The 21,644-nt window shown below is 47.2% G+C and overlaps 1 protein-coding gene across 2 annotated transcripts in view; it reads left to right on the plus strand.

The window, feature by feature from the left end:
* Nucleotides 1-21,644, plus strand: part of MRAS (muscle RAS oncogene homolog) — a 54,930-nt gene that overhangs the window by 17,564 nt on the left and 15,722 nt on the right. For both annotated transcript variants that reach the window (XM_077756674.1, XM_077756673.1), the window contains exon 2: nt 5,886-6,096. In XM_077756674.1, coding sequence (XP_077612800.1) covers nt 5,904-6,096 — 193 coding nt within the window. In that variant the 5' untranslated portion in view covers nt 5,886-5,903. The remainder of the gene's footprint in view (nt 1-5,885; nt 6,097-21,644) is intronic.

Here is a 21,644-nt window from a genome sequence, read left to right on the forward strand (position 1 = left end):
AGGTTGTAGGGAGAACAGGGGCCCAACCACTTCACCTATCAGTACAAATATGCCCTTGCTGAGGGCTCCTCAAGTTTTTTTCACAGGGGCCTCACAGATTCCTGTTGTGTCTCTCTCTCTGCCCCTCCCCTGCTTGTGCTCTCTCTCTCTCTCTCTCAAAAATAAGAAATGAACATGGGGCGCCTGAGTGGCTCAGTCGGTTAAGCATCTGACTTTGGCTCAGGTCATGATCTCGTGGTTCATGGGTTCAACCCCTGTATCGGGCTCTGTGCTGACAGCCAGCTCAGAGCCTGGAGACTGCTTCTGATTCTGTATCTCCCTCTCTCTCTGACCCTCCCCTGCTCCCTCTCTCTCTCTCTCTCAGAAGCAAATAAAACATTAAACATTTTTTGTAAATAATAAATGAACAAACATAAAAAAAAAAGATCTCCAGCTACCTGGCTGTAGTCATAGGCTATTAATGACATCCCTGCCACCAGAGTCCCCCTGAGAACCAAGGGAGGCTTTGTACAAGACTGTCCTCAGGAGGTTTTGGAACCCTCTAAGCACACCTTGAAATCTGCTGTGTGAAGAGGTTATCGTGGGGTTGTCTGTCCATCTAGCCTCCCAACTCCTAGGAGCATCACCCCCTGCGTCTTAGCCCAAGGCAGAGCTGTGTGAGTAGAAGGCTTCACAGGGGCAGTTTCCAGCAGTCAGTGAAGAGACCCTGAGCCTCCTGTGTGTTGGGCCCTGCCTGGCCCCATAAAAGGCAAGGAAGTAAGGAGATGTGGCTCTTGTCCTGTTGGAGCTTCTGTGCTTCTTGGGGAGATGAATCTGCCATTCAGGAAATAACTCCAAACCTTGCAAGATGGTGCTAACCCTGAGAGAGAAAGGGAGCAAAAGACGGCAGCCAAAAAAAGCTCATTTCTCTGGTTAAAGATACCCAAAGTTTTTGTATACGTGTCATTAAAATTGTCCAGGCAGCACGACTGTGTTTGAGGAAGAAGTTTCCAGTAGAGCGAGGGTTTGGGTTGCCTGTGGACTGGGAGGGGCTCTGGGAGTGCTGGTCGCCATGGGAACCAGCACTCCACCGCCAACGCCCGCCCAAGTGGCTGCTGTTCCAAAAGTTGGTTCCTGAGTGGAGGGGGCTGCCTAGAACCTCGGAGCCATTGCCCCTGGAAACAGTGTTCTGAGTGATGGGTGATGAGCCACACAGGCCTCCGGTGGGGCTGAGATGACAGCAGGGCCAATGATGGGGGAGCCTCCAAGTGGACGAAATGAGAGAGGGAGGGAGGAGGGATGGAGGGAATCTTTCCTGGGAATAAAGTCAGCAAGGCACAAGAACAAACATTTAAGCACCTTCTCTGAGCTGGGAACATCTCATAATTTTAATTCCATGCTTAGAGCAATCCTGCAAAGTATTTTCCAATTATTTCAAAGTAATTTTTCCAACTTGACAATAAACTATTTGTAAGAAAAAAAAAAGTAATTTTCTAACTAGTCCCATTTCACAAATAGGAAACTGGCGCTGTGAACAGTAGCTTGCCCAAGGTCCCTCACCTGGTCAGGAGGAGAGTATCTAGCGTAGAAAACTGGTGGAGGAACTTTAAAGAGAGACCCTAGGTCCACCTTACACCACCTTCCCACCTCAGAGGGGCCATCCATGAGCCACAAAAGGTAAAGAACTGACATTCTAGAATGATCTCTAAGACGATCTAGAAAGAGCTCTGAGCTTCTAGTTGAGCAGGCTGGAGAGGAAGGGGGTCTTGTGAATGTAAGCATTTTGCTCCTTAACCACCAACCAATTTTTTATTCTGTGGTGACTTGCATCATAGCCTGTGGTGACTTAAAAAAAAAAATCTTTCTCGTTAGCACTCGAGTCCAGCCTATTTTGTAGGAGTGTGGTGCATGCACTTACAAGGACATCACTGAGTCAGGGATTATTTGGGGGGAGGTTGAAGCCTGGAAAAACATGCCCGTTAGGAGAAGAGCCTTTAGAATTGGGGGAGGAGGAGTTCTGGACTCATTCTCTTGTCCCCGCAGCACCTTCTTTCCTTCCTGGGCCCACACTTGCTTTCAGAAGGGCTTTTCTATGTGATTGGTCTGACTTGGTAAGAGGAGGGAGACAGTCCTAACTCCTGGCTGGGAGGGTTGCCTCTTAGCCCTGTGCATGGTCAGGGCCAATGCTGTGGCTAGTAGGTGGTCTGATAGTTGTTCAGAAATGCCGGCACTGAGTCTCTAATTCCTTTGGCCAGACTTTTGCTCCTTGCTGATGCTCTGCTAGGCTTTGGTGATACAGAGAGGGACAAGATAGAGTTCCTGCCTTTTGTGCACATTAAGTGGACTTCAAGCATGCTCGTGCCCTCTGCACAAGGAACTACAGGGCACAGACTAGAAGGTGATGCCTCCCATAAGAAGGGATTCCCGGGCCCAGGCCTGACCTGTGAAGAGGTGTGTGCTCCCCGAGGGGACCCTAGGCATCTGTAGAGGACTCTGTGTGACCACAGAGCACACTGGGTGAACACAAAGCTGGTCGAGAGAAGGAGAGAGTAGAGTGTGAGATGTTGTGGCATAGCTACTGCTGGAGAGGTCATAGCACTGGCAACCAGTAACAGCCTCAAGTGTCCAGTGAAGGAGCCGGAACTTGGCCCATCAGCTATGAACAGCGCTAAAGAGTCCTTTTGTCACAAAAGATCCGGTCCAAGTTTTGTGCTAACTGTGCATTCTAACCCACTTTCATTGAGTCTTAGTTGGGAGGGAACCCTGAGTTGGCTGCCTGTGGTCTCTCGAGAGCTCGCCCCCTGAGCACAGGACTCTGTGAAAGGAAGGAGCCCTTCATCTGACCGTTTCCTGCCAGCTGCCTTGCTTGGCAAGCAGGTCCCCAGGTAATTCTCCTGTGGGTGGTCTGAGCACCACCTCAAAGATTCAGTTCATGTCCTCGATTATACTTACTAGTGTATTTCTTCTCTTGTTTCATTTTGAGAAGAAAATCAAGAGAAAGAATTTTCCTTCTTGATACCTTCCCACCTACTGAGTACTTTTTATTCATGTCGCCAGCAGACAGTGGAAGGGAGCTCTTTAAAAAGAGCCTTTTTCACAGGCAATATGGTCAACCTGGCCCAGTGTCACTGTCCACCCACGGCCAAGACGATGGGTAAGGAGGGGCAGTGAGGGGACCATGCTGACACCTGGCTCCCAAAACCTGAGAGGCAAAGGAGAGCGGGAGCTGGCCCTTGCCCTCTCCCCATTCCTGTTTTCTTCAACTGTCCAGGAGCCTCATTGGATCGTCATCTCTCATCACGTGGGAGAGCTCAGTTCACCAAAACGTCAGTGTGTCCCCACCTTTATCCCACCTGGGGAGATGCAGCACCACATGGGCCTGATATCCGGCACCAAAGGAGCTTAAATCCCCACAGAACTCAGAGTCATACATTTTCAGATAGTCTGAACATTTTATTTGGTGGGAACATTTAAAAAATTGTCTCTTTGAGTATAGGTGACCCACAACATTATATCAGTTTCCCATGTATCACAGTGATTCATCAACTCTGTACATTATAGGTGGAGCTGCCATCAATCACCACGCAATGCTGTTGCAATACCATCGACTCTGTTCCCTGTACTGGACCTTTTATTCCCATTGGTGGGAATATCTTAATATTGTTAAGCTTTCCCAGGATACATAGATAATACTAGCTTATTGTAGCAAGTTGAAAATTGAGAAGGTGCCCCCAAATCTGCCAGACTTCTGTCTGCCTAGAACCGCATCTAGACATACAGATATGTAGATGGGTGACTTCATGGGCGTGCAATCATACATACGTGTTGTTTTGCAGCTGTTTGGGGTTTTTTTCATACCTAATATAAACTTTTTCTAGGTTAGTGCCTGACATCCTTTTTAATGGCTACCTAATATATTGCATCGTGTAGGTAAATGTTTTCTTTAACTTTCCCCCACAGCATTTAAGTCGTCTCCACTTTTCCCCCTCTTCTTATTATGTTCGTACACTCATCTGATTATCCCCTTAGCATAAGTTCTCATATGTCATACAGCTTCGAGAGAGGGTGTGTCATTTTAGATTTTGATATATTTGTGCGAGTGTGTTCTCAGCCCAGTTGGGACAGACATCCACGCTCACCCGCACTGTATAAAAGCGCCTGTACTTCCTCGCACTGCAGGGAAATCCTAAATGTCAATGCCAAGCTTCCGTAACTGCGCAGGGTTATGCAATGACTCTCACTTGTAGCCCCATGTGAATCAGTGTGGCCACATAACCCACATTTGTGTCTACCACCCTTCATGTTGAAATCTAGAATTGAGGACTCTTTAGAGCTGCAAATAACTGTAAAAAATCCAGTCCTTTAATCCGATAGGTAAGGAAATTATGGCTCAGCGTGGCCATTCCAACAAGCGGCAGGGCACACGGGACGTCCAGTCCTTTGTCCCCGCACCCTTCAGGGTCCCTGTCACCCCCCCACCATGCCTTTCTGCCTCCTAGCTTGTGCAGAGATTCCTGCTGTGCTGGAACACTGAGGCAGGAGCAAGCTTGCACTCCCCGGCGCCAGGGCCGGCTCCAGGCTGCCCAGGACCACCAGAGCAGGAGGCCACATTGCTTCTCCCTGGCCCCCTGGCCGGTCCGCAGGCAGCACCTTTCCTCTCTGGCAATGCCCCTTGTGTAGCGCTCCTTCCATGCTCCCTGCTTCCCACCTCCCTCTCCTCCTTGTCACTTTACGACGCTGTTTCCAGTGATGACTCTTCACTCCTCTGCTGTCACCTCTTCACAATCAGTGCTTATCTGTTAAGGCTCAGTTATTCTTCAGAATCCTGACGCCACATTTCCGGCCCCTGCCTGGTTGCCTTAGCTCAAGGTTTCTCAACCTGAGAACTACCGATATCGTAGGATGGATGATTCTTTGTTGGGGGGGAGGGGTGGGGGCTGTCCTGTGCATTGTAGGATGTGTAGCCGCAGCCTTGGACTCTGCTCACTAGATGCCAGTAACACCCACTTAGTTTTAACAGCCAAAATTATCTCCAGACATTGCACATGTCCCCCAGGGACAAAACTGCTCCTGCTTGAGAACCACTGCCTTAGCTAGACACGACATCATTCTTCCTCCCCCTCCCCCCAACTAAAACGGGTTGACCAGATGCCACGAGATGCTAACACAACTTTTTATTTTTAATTTGAGAGAGAGAGCACGCTCACACACAAGCAGGGAAGAGGGGCAGAGAGAGAGGGAGAGAATTTTTTTTTTTTTTTAGTTTTTATTTCTCTATTTTAAGAGAGGCAGAGTAGGGGCTAGGGGGGAGAGAATCCCAAGGAGGCTTCATGCTCAGCGCAGAGCCTCATGTGGGATCAATCCCATGACCCTGGGTTCATGACCTGAGCCAAAATCCAGAGTCAGATATTCAACCCACTGAGCCACCCAGGCGCCCACTAGCACAACTTTCTGATGACTAAGGGCAAGGAGACTGAGGGAAAGGAGCAAGGGGGCATGGTGCTCTAGGCTGCTTTGCCCGTCCCTTCCTTAGTTCAGGCGACCTCAAATCCTCAGGCACAGCAGTCCTGCGACAGAGTTGATGTAGAAGGTGAACCTCTGTGCTATCCCTGCTCAGACTAGCACGCACATGTTCACTGGTACAGGACTAGGGTAGACCTGAGTGGGGGGAAAGCTTCTTTGACCTAGCTTTTTTGGCTTTACTTGTTAAAGACTTCAGGGCATCTAGCAGCATTGTGTCCACAAAAGCAGGTGTGGCACATAATTGATATTCAATAGATTGAATAAACACATGATTGGGAGTATTTATTACTCTGTAAGGAGGGAGGAAAACTCATGAATATTTTCCACTCAAGGTCAGAAAGGAAAAAGCCCCCTGGCTTATTATACATGTCTTGCCTCCCCAGGTGTGACCTATCAGAAACATGGCAACCAGCGCCGTCCCCAGTGACAACCTCCCCACGTACAAGCTGGTGGTGGTGGGAGATGGGGGTGTGGGCAAGAGCGCCCTCACCATCCAGTTTTTCCAGAAGATCTTTGTGCCTGACTATGACCCCACCATTGAAGACTCCTACCTGAAACATACGGAGATTGACAATCAATGGGCCATCCTGGACGGTGAGACGTGGATGGCAGCCCTGCATGGGGGCGGGGCACATGAGGCAGAGGGTCAGGGGAAGTTGACCAGCTTCCCTGGGGTGGATGGTATCTTTCATGTTGTCATTATGGGATGGTTGGTATCAGGCCATGTATGTTTTCCAGGGTGAGTTCTGAACAGCTTTGTGGCAGTCACAATGTGTATACAACAAAGAGGCAAGGCTAGCATCATGCCAACTCACTGATGTCATGTTTGTTATTTCTTGCTGATCTGAAGCTCTGATTAGCATTTACAGATGTCTCTGGCTAATAAAAAAAAATATGGGAAACAAATTATTTTTTAGTGAGCATAGTTTATTTTTCTTTGAGGGCAAAATCTTGCATTTGCCATTGTTTCTAGTTTAGTCTAAATTGGCCTAGAATAGCAATTCTCAAGATGTGGGTATCCAGGCCAGCAGCCTAGGATTACCAGGGAGCTTCTCAAAAATGAAAACCCTCAGGCTCTACAGATCCAGAAATTCTGAGGGTGGAGCCCAGCAATCTGTGTTTTAACAAACCCTCCAGGTGATGCTAAAGTAGAGATCCGCTGCTCTAGGTTCTTCCTGCTTATGGCTTTGTACTGAGTCTCTCTTTTAAACAAAGAGCCAGTAAGGATAGACTATAATTGTATGAGGGGAACTTTGAAAACCACTGGGATGCACTATCAGATATGTGATTTGCAGGTATTTTCTTCCAATCTGTGGCATGCTTTTCATTCTCTTAACAGTGTCATTGAAAGACCAGAGCTTTTAATTTTGAGGAAGTCCAGTTTATCAGCTTGTTTTTTATGGATTGTGCTTCTGGTCATGTCTAAAATATTTGCCTAGCCCAAAGTCACAAAGGTTTTCTTCCAATGTTTTCTTCTAGCAGTTTAATGGCTTTAGGTTCTGTATTTAGGTTTATGATCTACTTTGACTTAATTTTTGTACATGATATGAGGTATGGAACAAAAGTTTTTTGGGGAAGGTTGGGGTATGACTTTTTGGGTTTTTTTGATATATGGAGATGCAGCTGTTCCAGCGCTGTTTGTTGACAAGTTTCTCCTTTCACCACCGAATTGCCTTTGTGCCTTTGATGAAAATTAGTTGCCCATATATTCTGCTTGTTTGGCCTATCTGTCTATCTTAGCACCAATACCACACTATCTTGATAACTGTAGCCTTATAACAAGTCTTAAAATCATGAATTGTTAAGTCCTCAAGTTTGTTCTTTTTTTGAAGTTGCTTTGTCCACTCTAGGTCCTTTGCATTTCCATATGAATTTAAGAACCAGTTAAACTCTAAACTTGTAGATTTTGATTGAGATTTTGTTGAATCTGTAGATCTGCAGATTTGAGAAGAATTGACATCCTACTAATGTTGAACCTTTCAACCCATGAATGCAGTATTTCTCCATTTATTTAAGTCTTCTTTATTTTTCATTAGAGAGAGAGTGTGTGTGAGCAGGGGAGAGGGGTAGATGGGGAGAGAGAAAGAATCCCAAGCAGGCTCCATGCTGAGCATGGAACCCAACTCGGGCTCCTTCCCATGACCCAGGGATCATGACCTGAGCCAAAATCAAGCGTCAGACACTCAGGCTCAATTGACTGGGCCATCCAGACACCCCTAGGTCTTCTTTAACTCTTACATCAATTGTTTTACAGATTCAGTAGCATAGGTCTTTTGCATATTTTGTCAGATTTATATCTACAATCTGTATTATAAATCATATTTTTTATTTCAGTTTCCAGTTGTTTGTTGCTAATATGTAGTAATGCAGTTGCATTTTGTATATTAACTGTAACCTGCACCCTTGCTAAACTCACTTATTAGTTCTGGTGGCTTTTTTGTAAATTCTTTTGGGCTTTCTGCAGAGATGGTCATGTCTGTGAGTAAAGATGGTTTTACTTCTGCCTTTCCAAACTGGATGGCTTCTGTTTCTTTTCTGTGCCTTACTTCACTGACTAAAGACATACTTGTCCTGTTCTTGATCTTAAGGAGAAAGCTTTCAGTCTTTCAGCAATAAATACGATGTTAGCTATAGGTTTTTTATCCATTCCCTGTATCAGGTTGAGGAACTTCCTATTACTAATTTCCTGAGAATTTTTATGACGTGTGGTATTGGATTTTGTCAAATGCTTTTCTGTGTCTACTGAGATACTCATATGGTATTTCCTTTTTAGTGTGTCAGTATGGCAAATTATGTTAATTTTTCTAATGTTAAACCAACATTGTATCCCTGGGATAAATCCTACTTGGTCATGATGCATTATCCTTTTAATATTGCTGGCTTTGATTTGCTAAAATTTTGTTTAGAATTTTTATATGTATGTTCTTGAGAGCTCTATTGGTCTGCAGTTTCCTTACCATGCCTAGTAATGCTGGCTTTATAGAATGAACTGAGAAATATGCTCTCTTCTTCAATTTTCTGGAAGGGTTTGAACAAAATTGGTATTATTTCTTCCTTAACTATTCAGTAGAATACACCGATGAGGCACTCTGGGGCTGGAATTTTCTTTGTTGGAAGATTTTAAACTACAAATTCAATTCCTTTAATAAATGTAGAGCTATTCAGATTATTTGTTTCTTCAGTGAGTTTTGGTAGTGTGTGTCTTTAAAAAAGCTGTTCGTTTCGTCAGAGTTATTAAATTTATTGGCGTAAAGTTGTTCATGATACTCTCTTATTTTCTTGTTAATATCAGTAGAATCCATAGTGATGTTTCCTCTCTCATTCCTGGTGTTTTTCATTTGTGTCTTCTCCTTTTTCCCTAAGCAGACAGTCTAGAGATTTATGAGTATCATTGATTTTCACAAAAAAACAACTCTTGAGGCCATTGACTTTTCCCATTTGGTTCCATTGATTTTCACTCTTAGCTTTATTATTTCCTTTTGTCTGACTACTTTGGATTTAATTTGTTCTTTCTTTGACTTTTTAACGTGGAAGCTGATGTGATTGATTTGAACATTTCTTCTTTTCTGAGATCTTCATTTGGTGCTATAAATTCCCCCAAACTACTTGTCATCCTACATATTCTAAAACCCTCTGTTTTCATTTTCAGTCAGTTCAGAATACTTTCCAATTTCCCTTCTGAGATCTTCTTTGACCCATAGGTTATTTAGAAATATTTAGTTTTCAAGTATTTTGGAATTTTCCAGAGATCCTTTTGTTCCTGGTTTCTATTTTAATTTCACTGTGTCAGAGAACATAAAGTATATTATTTAAATTATTTTAAATCTGTTGAGGCTTATTTTATGACCCAGGATATGTTCTCTCTGGTAAATGTTCCATGTACAAATGAAAAGAGTGAGTATTCTGCCATTGTTGGGTGGAACATTCCATGAATGTCTGTTATGTTGTTTGGTCTTGGTTGTTTCAAGTGAGAAGATAAATCTGGTCCTTGTTACTCCATCTTGGCTGGAACCAGAACTGAATCATTCTTTCTTTCTTTATTTATTTATTTTAATTTTTAAAGCTTATTTATTGATTTTGAGAGAGAGAGAGAGTTTGTGTAAGCAGGTACAGGCAGGGTAGGGGCAGAGAGAGGGAGACAGAGGATCCCAAACAGCTACGTGCTGTCAGCACAGAGCTTGATGTGGGTCTTGAAGTCATGAACTGTGAGATCATAACCTGAGCCAAACCAAGAGTTGGACGTTTAACTGACTGAGCCACCTAGGCACCCCGTGAATCCTTACTTAAAAAAAAGTGACAGCTTTGTGTATATACTGAATTGTGTATTTTAAGAAGGGCGAATATTATGGTATTTGAATTATATTGTAGTTTTAAAAACTACCATCCTTCAGGGCTTTGGCTGTAGTCCTGAAACTGAATAGTTCACCAGGAACCAAACACATTCCCATCTCTGGGATTTTGCATTTGGTATTCTCTCTGTCTAGAATGTTCTTTCAGAAATACATTCTCACTTCGTGTAGGTCTCCACTTAAATGTTAAGTTTATCTAAGAAGTCTTTCCTGACCAAACCATCTGTACTAGTACCCACCCCACCCCTTGTCATTCTGTCCCCTTGATTAACTCTTTTTCTTTATTCTACCTTTTACTGTTAAACATGTATTTGTTCAATATATTTATTTGAGTTTTTGTTGTTTCCTGATAAAATATGAAGTTTTGAGAGCGAGACTTTCTTTTATTTACTGCTGTATTTTCAGTTCTAAACTACTGCTTGGCTCATAGTATGTCCTCAGTACATGTGTGTGAAATGAATGTATGAATAAGTCCTGGACAATATATGTGCAGTCACAGGCATTAAGTGCTAGCTATGTTATATAATAAATATATATGACCTCTAAAATTTAAAACTTGCACTTATGTACTTTCTAAAAATCATCTCCATGCATCACCCATTCGAATATATGCCATATTTTGGGATATACTGAGTTAAAGAAATATAAACTGTTTCTTTCCTGTGGGACTTAAGAGAATCTTCAATATACAAACATAATATTGGAAATATATTGGTAGGATAGGTTGTCCTTAGGGTTTCCCAGAGAACTGCTGTTAGCACATCATTCTGGACTCTTTTCACAGAAAACATCCTGAAAAACATTGCATAATGCGTGTGAGAGAGTAACACCATTGCCTGGTGCATAATTGGGACTTAATGAACATTAGTTCTCTATACAGCCATATTGACTTCCCTAACTTTTTCTTTTTCGTAAAGTAGCTTTGGGTATTAGATTCATTTCTGGGGGAAAAATGTTCCCAAGGGTGAGTTTTAAGAAGATGTTGTGGGGGCGCCTGGGTGGCTTAGTCGGTTAAGCGTCCGACTTTCGCTTAGGTCATGATCTCGCGGTTCGTGGGTTCGAGCCCCGCGTCAGGCTCTGTGCTGACTGCCCGCTCAGAGCCTGGAGCCTGTTTCAGTCTGTGACTCCCTCTCTCTCTGACCCTCCCCTGCTCACGCTGTCTCTCTCTCTCTCTCCTAGAAATAAATAAAAAAACATTTAAAAAAAAAAAAAAGAAGAAGATGTTGTGATAATGCTTATAGCAGCAGCAGCAGCAGCAGCAGAGAAAAGGGAAGCATGGCCACAACACTGCTTTATAAGCAGGAATTTGCAAAGCTTGTGTTCTGTAGCTCCTGGGCTCCCCTGGGATGCTGTGCCTCTCAACCTGCCCCCTGAATCCAGCCTAACTCGTGGCATTGCCCACCCAGGGTGTCCTCAGGCACAGATACTAGATTACTACATTTCTCCACTCAGTTAGGTCTCATATTAAGAAAACAAAGGCGGGGTGCCTGGGTGGCTCGGTTGGTTAAGTGGTTGACCTCAGCTCAGGTCATGATCTCATGGTTTGTGAGTTCAAGCCCCGTGTCCAGCTGTGTGCTGACAGTTCAAAGCCTGCTTGGGATTCTGTGTCTCCCTCTCTCTCTGACCCTCCCCCTGCGCACACTCTGTCTCTTTCTATCGCTCAAAACTGGATAAATGTTTAGAAAAAGGAAGGAAGGAAGGAAGGAAGGATGAAAGAAAGAAAGAAAGAAAGAAAGAAAGAAAGAAAGAAAGAAAGAAAGAAAGAAAGAAAAGAAAGGCTTAAAACATTCCTTTTAAATATAATTAGCCTGGCATTTAAAAGGATGCCCCATATTTTGGGAGCTTTAATCAAAGGCTGGTTGTATTTAGGCTTGAATGTAACTCTGACCCATCTGGGGCTGGACTCCTCTGGGGTAGAGTGCAGCCCTGGGATGGACAGGACTTTCCCGGGGCCTCCGGAGCCCTGACCTCCCGCTTCCCTGGAGGCCGTACCACCCTGGGGGGTGGTGCTAAGCCCAGGAAGCCTTCCAAGTAGTCTGAACTCTGGGGTTGCTGTTCTTCCAAATTCAAAAGGAGCAAAAACATGGCAGCTTGATAATGATGAGGAGGAGGAGGAAGAGGACGATGAGAATTATGAGGGCAGTAATGATCTTTATTGAGCAATTACTATGTAGAAGCCCCATGCCACGCACATTGCATACACTCTCTTTTAATAATTACAGCACTACTGTGCCAGCTACTATTGTTGTCTCCATAAAAATAAAGCCCAGCGAGATTCACACACCTAGTGATGGCTTGAACTCCACTTTGTCTCCTGGGTGGGAAAATTCTCCGTTAGTCTGATCGGGTGGGAAAATTCTCTCTCACAAGCTGATCCCTGGGCCTCTGGGAATGGATGTTGACATCCTGGGAAGAGGGGGATGTGGCCTAGATTATCAGGCTCAATAGACAAGTTCACCTGCCCCTCTTACAACTTGCCCGAGGTCCTTCGGAGGGCCCGCTGCTCTTCCTAAGCTTTCTCAAAAGCCTTCTCTTTGGTTGCCACACAGGATTCTCTCATAGGCTTTTTGCTTTCTTACAAACTTTTTTCTTACTTTCTTTCAAGGAGCTCATTGCCCTGGTTCTCCCAGAATCTGAGACACAGGAGACAGCTGACCTCAGGGGCCAGCAGCCGGGCTCCCTGGTGTCTGGGATCCCTAGGCATTGGAGCAAGCCTGCTCTGGGTTCTTTCCCATGGGTCCCATGGGACCCTGGGCTCCCCTGTCATTGTTAGAGCCCAGCTCTGGGAGCGTCTCCTCGCTGACTGGTGCCCACCTCTCTGTGGTGGGGTTGCATCAGCTCCCCCATCTGCCGGCTCTCCAGACTTCTCTCCTCGTCCTAGACTTTGATCCCTGCCTCATCATGGCTTTCAGCCACATGACTCACCCCAGTTCTCAGGTTTCATGAATCAGGAAGAACCAAGCTTTCGGCAGAGTCTTGAAGTTTTGTATGTATGTATGTATGTATGTATGTATATGTACGTGTATATGATTTTGTTGTGACAAAATATACATAACACCATTGTAACCGTTTTTAAGTGTACGGCTCTGTGGCCTTAAGTCCATCCACCTTGTGCATCCATGGCCACCATCTGTCTGCAGACTTACTCATCTCTTGCTGAAACTCTGTACCCACTACACGATAACTCCGACTCCCCTTGCTCTAGCCCCTGGAGGCCACCATTCTGTGTTCTGTCTCTTTGAATTTGACTACTCTGAGTACCTCATATGTGTGGACCCATACAGTATTGGTTCCTTTGTGACCGACTTACTTAACTTAGCGCGATGTCTTCAGGGTTCGTCCATGTTATAACATGGGTCCGAATTTCTTCATTTGTGAGACTGAATACCATCCCACTGTAGATTATACCACATTTTGTTCAACCATTCGTGCAGTAGCCGGCACTGGGACTCTGTCCACTTTTTGGCTATTGTGAATCATGCTGCTGTTGCTGCTGTGCCCATGAGCGTACAAATACCTTTTCCAGTCCATGCTTTCAGTTGTTTTGTCCTGGAGTTCTTGTGTGCCTGTTTTTTTTTTTTTTTTTTTTCTGTTAGGCTACGGCTGGCAGGCTCCTGAGCTATGCCATGATACCATGCTATGGTATCACCCCCTTCACTTTATACCTAAGGAAACTGTGGTGCAGATGGAGAATGACTTGCCTAAGATCAAGCTAGAGGCAGAGCCAGGCCCAGGTGCTCTCACCTCTGCCGAGCACACCCCCGTCTTGTTGTGCTGCCTCCTGTTTGGACCCAAGCCCTGCAGGTTGGGATAGTGACCACATCCTCTGCAAGCCTGTCCACAATAAGGGTGCGTGTCACTGGGCCTTCTCACCTGTACAGTTCCCCGCCCCACCCTCTTCCCGGCCTTGCATCTTTCTTCCACCAACAGAAAACAGCAGTGGGCCCTGACTCTCCCCACACCTCTCCCCACGAGCTGCTCCTGGGCCCAGCTCTGCAGCCGCCCTGTTCCCCTGGGTCCCCATTAACAGCTTGGTCTTTGCAGAGAGTGAAAGCTCCAGCCCTTCTCCTGCACCCTCAGATGCTGGGATGTTTCCACCCTGGCTTCTGCCCAAACTTCAGACACAAGTGCTGTTGTCTTCTCTGAGCAGCCTGGACCTGGCTTTTCCCTGAACGCCCGAATCCACATTCTTTCCGGGGAGGGGGAGGGAAGGAGGACATTGGAAGGGCAGCGAGAGAAAAAGGAAGACTTACTAAGTGTAATTTTTCCGAGCTAGAGGATTTACTTGGTGAGCCGGCTTCAGAGTAAGCACTGCCCCACGGGCCCCCAACTAAAAATGGGGTACATGCAGAGCTGGCCTGTCCTTCCAGCTCCGCCCCCATCCTCCCCTTTTCCTGCTGGCAGTGATGCGGGAGGAATTTCCCTCTTTGTCTTTATGAGGGAACATGGCCTCAGATTATGAAATCCAGCCCTACAAGCCTCTGCCTGACCCTTTATCCAGGTTCCATCAGCCATCACTGCTTGAATGCTTCCAGAAACGTGGAGCTCACTGATCTCCGAGGTGCTCAGGGCAATGCTTCCTGGTATGTTGAAGCCAGATCTGCCTCCCAAGCCCTCGTTCACAATGGCTCCTTCTGCATCATTGCTGCGGAGAACTTACTCCTGACCAGACTTTTCTGGAAGGCCAGAGCCTGTGCTAAGAACTTTGCAGGGATTGTTTTATTTCATCCTTGTAACAGTTCTGCTAAGTTGAGGTTAGTGTCTCTACCTTACAGGTGAGCATGGCTGCTCCTTAGCCAGTATGCACCGGTACTGCCATACTCGTTGATAAAATACTGCAATACTTCCAAATCATTGGAAAATTGCTGCATTTGCTGTCCTGTGTCCCTGAGGGCCCCTCCCCTGAGGACCCAGACCTCCTATTCCAGTGTCTGTCCAGCAGCCCTCTGATCCATCAGGCCCCTGCAGGGGGAGGGAACCAAGATTCAGAGAGGGGAATTAACATGTCCAAGGCCACACAGCTGATTAGAGCCCCTTTCCTCTGACCCTGAAGCAAAGGATCTTACTCCTGCTCTGTGTCAGCTTAGCCCCACTAGCCAACCTGGGAGCTGGAGGGGCACACCAGCAGCCAGTGACCTAGCGTCAGCTCAGCAAGGCTGTGTGATGACGGTGTGTATGCAGTGTATGCCCCTCCCCCTTCAAAGTCACAGCACAGCCAGGCATCAGTCCTGGGGTTTGTACCCCAGACCCCAGGTGAGTTTCCTCTTGCTGACAGGTCCTATGCTCCTGCAGTTAATTTAGGCTTTTGCTCTGATTTCAGAACTTCATGTTGATTGCTCTTAGAAGTCATGTTACCAGTTTGGACTAGGGCACCAATGAAGGCGGTAATGAGAAGGAGTTAGCTGAACTTCTGATGTGTTTTGGAGGGGGAAACAACAGCATTTGTGGATGAAGTATATGGCATGAGCTGGGGGAAGAGAGAGAAAGCCTTTGGCCTGCACTACTGGTAGAATAGTTAGATTTGTCAAGATTAGGAAGACTGGTGAAAAGCAAGTTTTGGGGGAAATCAAGAGTTTAATTATGGACATTTTAAATCTGAGATGCATTTCTCATATACAAATAGAAGTCAAACAGGCAGCCAGATGTCTGAATCTGGAGTAAGAGGAGATGCATAGGCTGGAGATGGAAATTTTGGAGTGGACATGTAAAGCCGTGAGATGAGAGGTGGCCAACAAAGTGAATATGGGGGACTGAGTGTAGGGACCCACCAGCATTTAGAGGGTAGAGAGATAAAGGGACAGAGCAGGACCAGTCACTGCAGTAGGAAAAGAACCGGTGAGAGTGATGTCCCAAGGCCAAATGAAGAAAGCTCTTCAGAAAGGAGGGAACCATCAACAACTGGGCTGAGTGTACCAGCCAGATTCATGTCAGATGTCAGCAGGTAGCCCAGTGGGATGAAGACTGAGAAGTGCTAATTGGATTTAGTGACATGAAAGTCATTGGTGACTTGACAAGATCAATTTTTGATAGAGTGGTCAGGAATGAAAGTCTGATTGTAGTGGGTTCAAGAGAGAGTGGAGGGGAGGAAGAGCAGGCAATGAGAACAGACAAGGGGTGTGGCTGTAAGGAGGAATAGAGAAATGGACAGCAGCTAGAAGGAGATGTAAGGTCAAGGGGCAAGGTTTTTACTTATAATTTTTTGGCCTTATTTTTTTAAGGTGAGAGAAACTATAGTATGTTTGCATTCTGGTGGAAATGAACCACTAGAGAGAGAAGTGGATGATGCAGGAGACATCAATAGCAGCAGTGCCCTTGTATAGTTGGAAGAAGACAGGACCCAGTGCTCAGCTGGAGGGGATGGGCTTGGATGGGAACAGGGCCAGGTCATCCCCTGTAGTAAGAAGACAAGTGGAGTGTGTGTGTCAGAGAAAAGAAGAGGGGGCTCCTCATACAATTTTTTTTTCATTGAAATACAATTCCATGGAAAATCCCCCCCTTTAAAGTATACAATTCAGTGTTTTTCAGTCTATACCTACAGTTGCACAGTCACAACTGCTGACGGATTCACAAATCAGCAATCACTTGGATCACCACTGATTCTCCAACATTTTCATCTTCTCTCCCTGGAAGGCTCACCCCATTAAGCACTCATTCCCATTCTCCCCCACCGCCTCCCTCAGTCCCTGAAACCACTGACCTACTTTCTGTCTTTACGGATCAGTCTGTTCTGGACATTTCCTATAAATGGCGCCATACTCTAAGTAGCCTTTCAGTTAGAAAATGACTGGGCTCTTTCACTCAGTGCACTGTTTTTAAGGTGCATCCTGTCGTAGCTTGATGAGAGTAATATTCTAGTGTATGTATCACAGTTTCTTTATCCACTCATCCATTGGCAGCCATTCAGGTTGTCTCCCCCTGGGACCTCAGTGGATACTGCTGCTGTGGACATTCATGTGCAAGTTTTTGCGTGCATGTGTTTTCACTTCTCTCGGGTATGTCCCTGGCATGGAATGGCTGGGTCCTGTGCTGACTCCAAGTTTCGCTTTTTTAGGAAATGCTAAACTGTGTTCTGCAGTGGCCACACTCCACCACAGTGTGCGAGGCTTCCTCAGTCTGTGACGTGGGTTGATTTGGTAGCTTTGCACCTGTTTCACTCCGCTGGGAGTGGAGGCTGGAGGAGAGGAGGCACTGCGAGGCTGTGGCCCAGGAGTAGGAGAGGACTGGATGGGGATGTGTTTAGATTAGTTGGGTGCTCTAAGGGCCCCAAAAGTCGGTACTAGGACTCTAAAGGGAGCCTGGAGCATGGCTGTGAGTTCTCTCTTCCCAGCTATGTGTGGCCACCCAGGGGCAGGTGTGCGGCAGGTGGACGGTTTGGGGTAAGCAGGTGGGGTGTGTGTCTTCCATCGCTGCAGACCTCAGGTGCTCTGTCCTCACCCACTGCTGGTAGACCTGTGCCTCTTCACAGGCCTTGGGGACACTGCTGGCTCCCCACTCAAAGACAGGCTGGTGCCAGGAGCAGAGCAAGGCTTGGCCCCAGATAGCCTGGCGTTCAAATCCTGCCTTTCCTACTCGCCAGCAGTGTGAACCTGAGCAGGTGACCGCCTTGCCCGGCTTCATTTCCTCACCTGTAAAGTGTTGCCCCCCTCCCCACACCTCCCTCCCAAGTGATTGTGAGGAAGAAAGGGGGTTGTAGGCCAACACTTTGCCTCCCTGCTCCTCTCCATTGCCAGGCCCCTCTCCCACTACCATCTGTCCCTGGGACGTTCCTGGTTACACAGCTGAGACCCACGTGCCTGCTGCCCTTTTGTCTCCCCAAGAGGGGTATTTTTTAGGGCTAGCAGTGTTCCTAGCTCTGCTAAGAATTCCGCAAAGCCACGGATCATCTCCCTGAACGAATGTGCACCAACACATGCAATGTGTTCGCCTAGTGAGGGAAGTTAGGGACCTCATGAAAATGTGTCCCAGGGCATCGCCCCATTCCCCCAGCTGCAGTAGTGTGGCCTCCGGAGCAGTTGTCCCCTAGGGCTGATGGCCAGCACTTCTGTCCTGTCATCCTGAAGTGAGTGAGTTGAGGTTGGGGCCACTGCCAGAGGGAGGGAAGCTTCCGCATCGTCAGGGAGCCGGCCCTGCCTGCCGCAGCACCGAGCCTCCTCCTCCTTAGATAGTCCCAAGTGGCCGGCTCTCCACGCCCTGCACGCACTTCGGAGAAGAAAGCAGCCCTTTTTTTGGGAACAGTGTATGGTCGATGGGTCCACCCTTCTGCCTGACACCCAGCCCACTCTGTACACACCCTTACCCAGAAAGGGGAACACAAGAAAAATAGTAAAGAGCCCTCATCACTAGTGGTGCTCAGCTAGGCGGCATATATTTATTGGAATCTTCTCCTGGGAAGGGCACAGGCCTCCCCACCTGACTCCCCTGTGAAATGGGTGTGGCCCCTCTTGCCTCCCATGACAGCCTGTGGTGTAAAGAAAGGTAGAAAACAGCAGGCATGGTCCTTGGGGGTACCTCTAGAAACCGTCCTCTCTGTTCTCATATTCCAGAACCTGTACTTCACCATGAAAGGCACATAACACAAGTTAAAAAGTCACTTCTCAGTGATTTCCTTTACCGCTGGCCCCGGGCTGGTTGAACACGGTAACTGCATTTCCTGTGGCACGCATGTGATCTGTCTGGTCATTCTGTACGGATAGTTTGGACCTGAATTGGGTGCTGAAGCTTTTGAGAGACCCAGGGAAATGAAAGCCAGGCTCCCCTTCCCCTCGCCCTCTGGAGCTCCACCCCGTGCTGAAGAGTCCAGCCAGGCCTGGAGGCCCTGACTAGGAGAAACCACAGAACCCATAACCCAGTAGGAAGGGCTCAAAGACACTGGTCCGAGGCTGGGGCTATCAGGAGAGGAGGCAGACTGCAGCCATGCGGCCGGGCAGCAGGGGTAGCTGGCTGAGAGGGAATTCTGGTTCATGCGTGCAAAGCGTTGTAATCGAGACACAGCCCGGCTGGTTCTGGGTGGCCAGACCCGCACTCTGGCTGAAGATGAGACTGGATGAGTAAGGACAGCTGGGTCTTGGGGAAGTTGGGGTGGCCTCCTTCCCAGTGTGTGGACTTGAGCAGATCCCTTTAACTCCCTGGGCCTCAGTTTCCGCATTTGTACTAGGCCATGAAGAGGACCCAGAGGGCATGTGAGCTTAAAACCCCAGCAAAGTGCCTGCCACCAGTGGGAACATGGTGGGTAGGACTGTTTTCAGCCAAAGAGCTCAGACTGTATCCTGGGCTGCTACCAAGGTCAGAGCCCCAAGCCCATGGCAGGGTGTGCCTCCCACTGGAGGCCCTGGAGGAGGAAGAAGAGGCGGAAGAGAAGAAGGAAGAGGAAGAGCAGGAGGGAGAGAGGGAGGGAGAAGGAGGAGGGCTCAGCTGGGACCCAGGCTGGTGCCCCATATGCTGACTGCCCGTCTGCGGGGGTGGTGGGCCCCATGCTATGCCCACATGTGGGGCTTGGCTTCTGAAGTCCACAAGATCTAAGAGCAGCCCTGGGGTTCCCATTTAAACCCTCCTCAGCCACACTGCTGTCCCTGTTATCCTCTGCATGGGAAGACTGGGGCAAAGCAGACAGAGGTCCACAGTGCTGTCCCTCTCTGTCTCCAGAATCTTTCTCTCTTCTCCCTCCTTCCGCAGTCTGGCTGCCTGTGTCTCTTTGTGTCTCTTTTCTGCGCACAAGCACACACACACACACACACACACACACACACACACACACACACACACTGGCACAACATCTCCCACAATGACTAATGCTTTCTGCCTCTGGAGTCCTCCTACCTTCATGACATCAGGCATGGGAAATGCAGGCGGAATCATAATTTCTAAAATGCATAGCTGCCCATTATCTTCAGCCTCCTTTGGAGGCAGAGCCACTGACAAGGGGCCTGTGCCCAGGCACCAGGTATATGTGTGCAGAGGGGAGGGATGGAGCCCAAACCAGACCAGACCCAGCTCAGCCCCCATCTGCTCCTTCCCGGTTACACCTGCCCTCCTGGGGCCCTGACGTTTAGAATTTCCAAGGCGCCCTCCACTCTCCTCTTTCCCCTCGGCCCCGTTCCCTATGTTCTGTGTCCTCAGTGTCTCCCCATTCATGTTTTCCTCTCCACCTCAGACACACCTGCCTTCGCTGACACCCTTGTTGCCTCTGCCCAGGCCCCTTCTTCATGTCTTCACAGCTTCCGCCTCCAGTCTTCTCCCTCTTTGGCTGCCAGACTTACCCTCTGACTATATCTGTACCTTCTCTGAACCTTCGGTAGCTCCCCAGCACCCACTAAGTTCAAACATTTTAGTTTAGTCTCCAAGGGTCGCAGCCTCTGGTCTCCCCGACTCCTCTCCCCTACCTGCTCCCATCACAGACATTTTCTGCCAGCACACTGGCCTCCCCATGATTCCTTTCTTCCTCACCATCAGGCCGCTGCCCATGCTGCTTTCCTGCCTGGAAGGCCTTCCCCAGGCCCTATCTTTTTTATGTCAAATGCTGATCTTTCAAGGGCAGGATAAATATCCTTTCCATTATCCCTCCAAGCTGAAGGGACCCTCCCCCTCCTCCCCTAGACCTCCAATAATATGTATCACCTTCTGTACAGTATTACTAGAGGAGATGGCACTGAGTAGATGCTCAGAAAATAATTGGCAAATGGGTGACTGAATGCCCCTCTTGGGGTCCCCCATGCAGGCTGCCCCTGTGCCCCAGAGGTGGGGCAGGCCTGGACGTTACCACACAACCACGTGCCATCCCTGTCTGGTTTATTAGGACCGTGCTACGCTGTTACAATGAGCTGGAAAGGTCGTTATTTTCCGGGCTCTTGAACAGTTTATAAATAATAAAAAGAGCTTTGTGCCATTCACGGGGGGAGATCTTCCTCTTTAATTTCATGGCTAATTATTGGCGTATTCAGATTTTATATATTTTTTTGAGCCAATTTTGTTCATTTATATTTTCCTTCAATTGTCCATTTCATCAAGATTTGGAACTTTATTGCTATAAAACTGCATATAGTTTTCTTTCATTGTTAAATATATATCTAGATCCATAGTCATAGGCCTTTCCTCATTCCAAAGGCTTATTAGTCTTTTTTCTTTTTTGTCTCTGATAAGAATTGCGAAAGGCTGGGGCACCTGGGTGGCTCAGTCGGTTGAGCGTCCGACTTCAGCTCAGGTCATGATCTCACGGTTCGTGGGCTTGAGCTCCGCTTCGGGCTCTGTGCTGACAGCCAGCTCAGAGCCTGGAGCCTGTTTCAGATTCTGTGTCTCCCTCTCTGACCCTCCCCTGCTCACGCTGTCTCTCTCAGAAATAAATAAAACATTTAAAAAAAAAAAAAAAAGGAAAGAATTGCGAAAGGCTTTTTTTCTGTAATTGGTCTTTTCAAAGAATCAGCTTTTGGTTTTTAGATATCTACTACTTTTACTACTTCTCATTTTCTTAATTTCTGCTTTCATTGATGATTTCTTCTCTCTTTGGTTTTATTTTTCCTTTCCTAGCCCCTTCATTTAAATGCTTAGTTAATTTTCAGTCTCTTGTTTTTGGAAGTGCATTTAAAGTTATAATTTTCGGGGCGCCTGAGTGGCTTAGTCGGTTAAGTGTCCGACTTTCGCTTAGGTCGTGATCTCGCGGTTCGTGGGTTCGGGCCCCGCGTCGGGCTCTGTGCTGACGGCTAGCTCAGAGCCTGGAGCCTATTTCAGTCTGTGACTCCCTCTCTCTCTGACCCTCCCCTGCTCATGCTGTCTCTCTCTCTCCTAGAAATAAATAAAAAT

This window comes from Crocuta crocuta, unplaced genomic scaffold (genome assembly GCF_008692635.1).
Source record: "Crocuta crocuta isolate KB4526 unplaced genomic scaffold, BGI_CrCroc_1.0 scaffold337, whole genome shotgun sequence".
Lineage (NCBI taxonomy): Eukaryota > Metazoa > Chordata > Mammalia > Carnivora > Hyaenidae > Crocuta > Crocuta crocuta.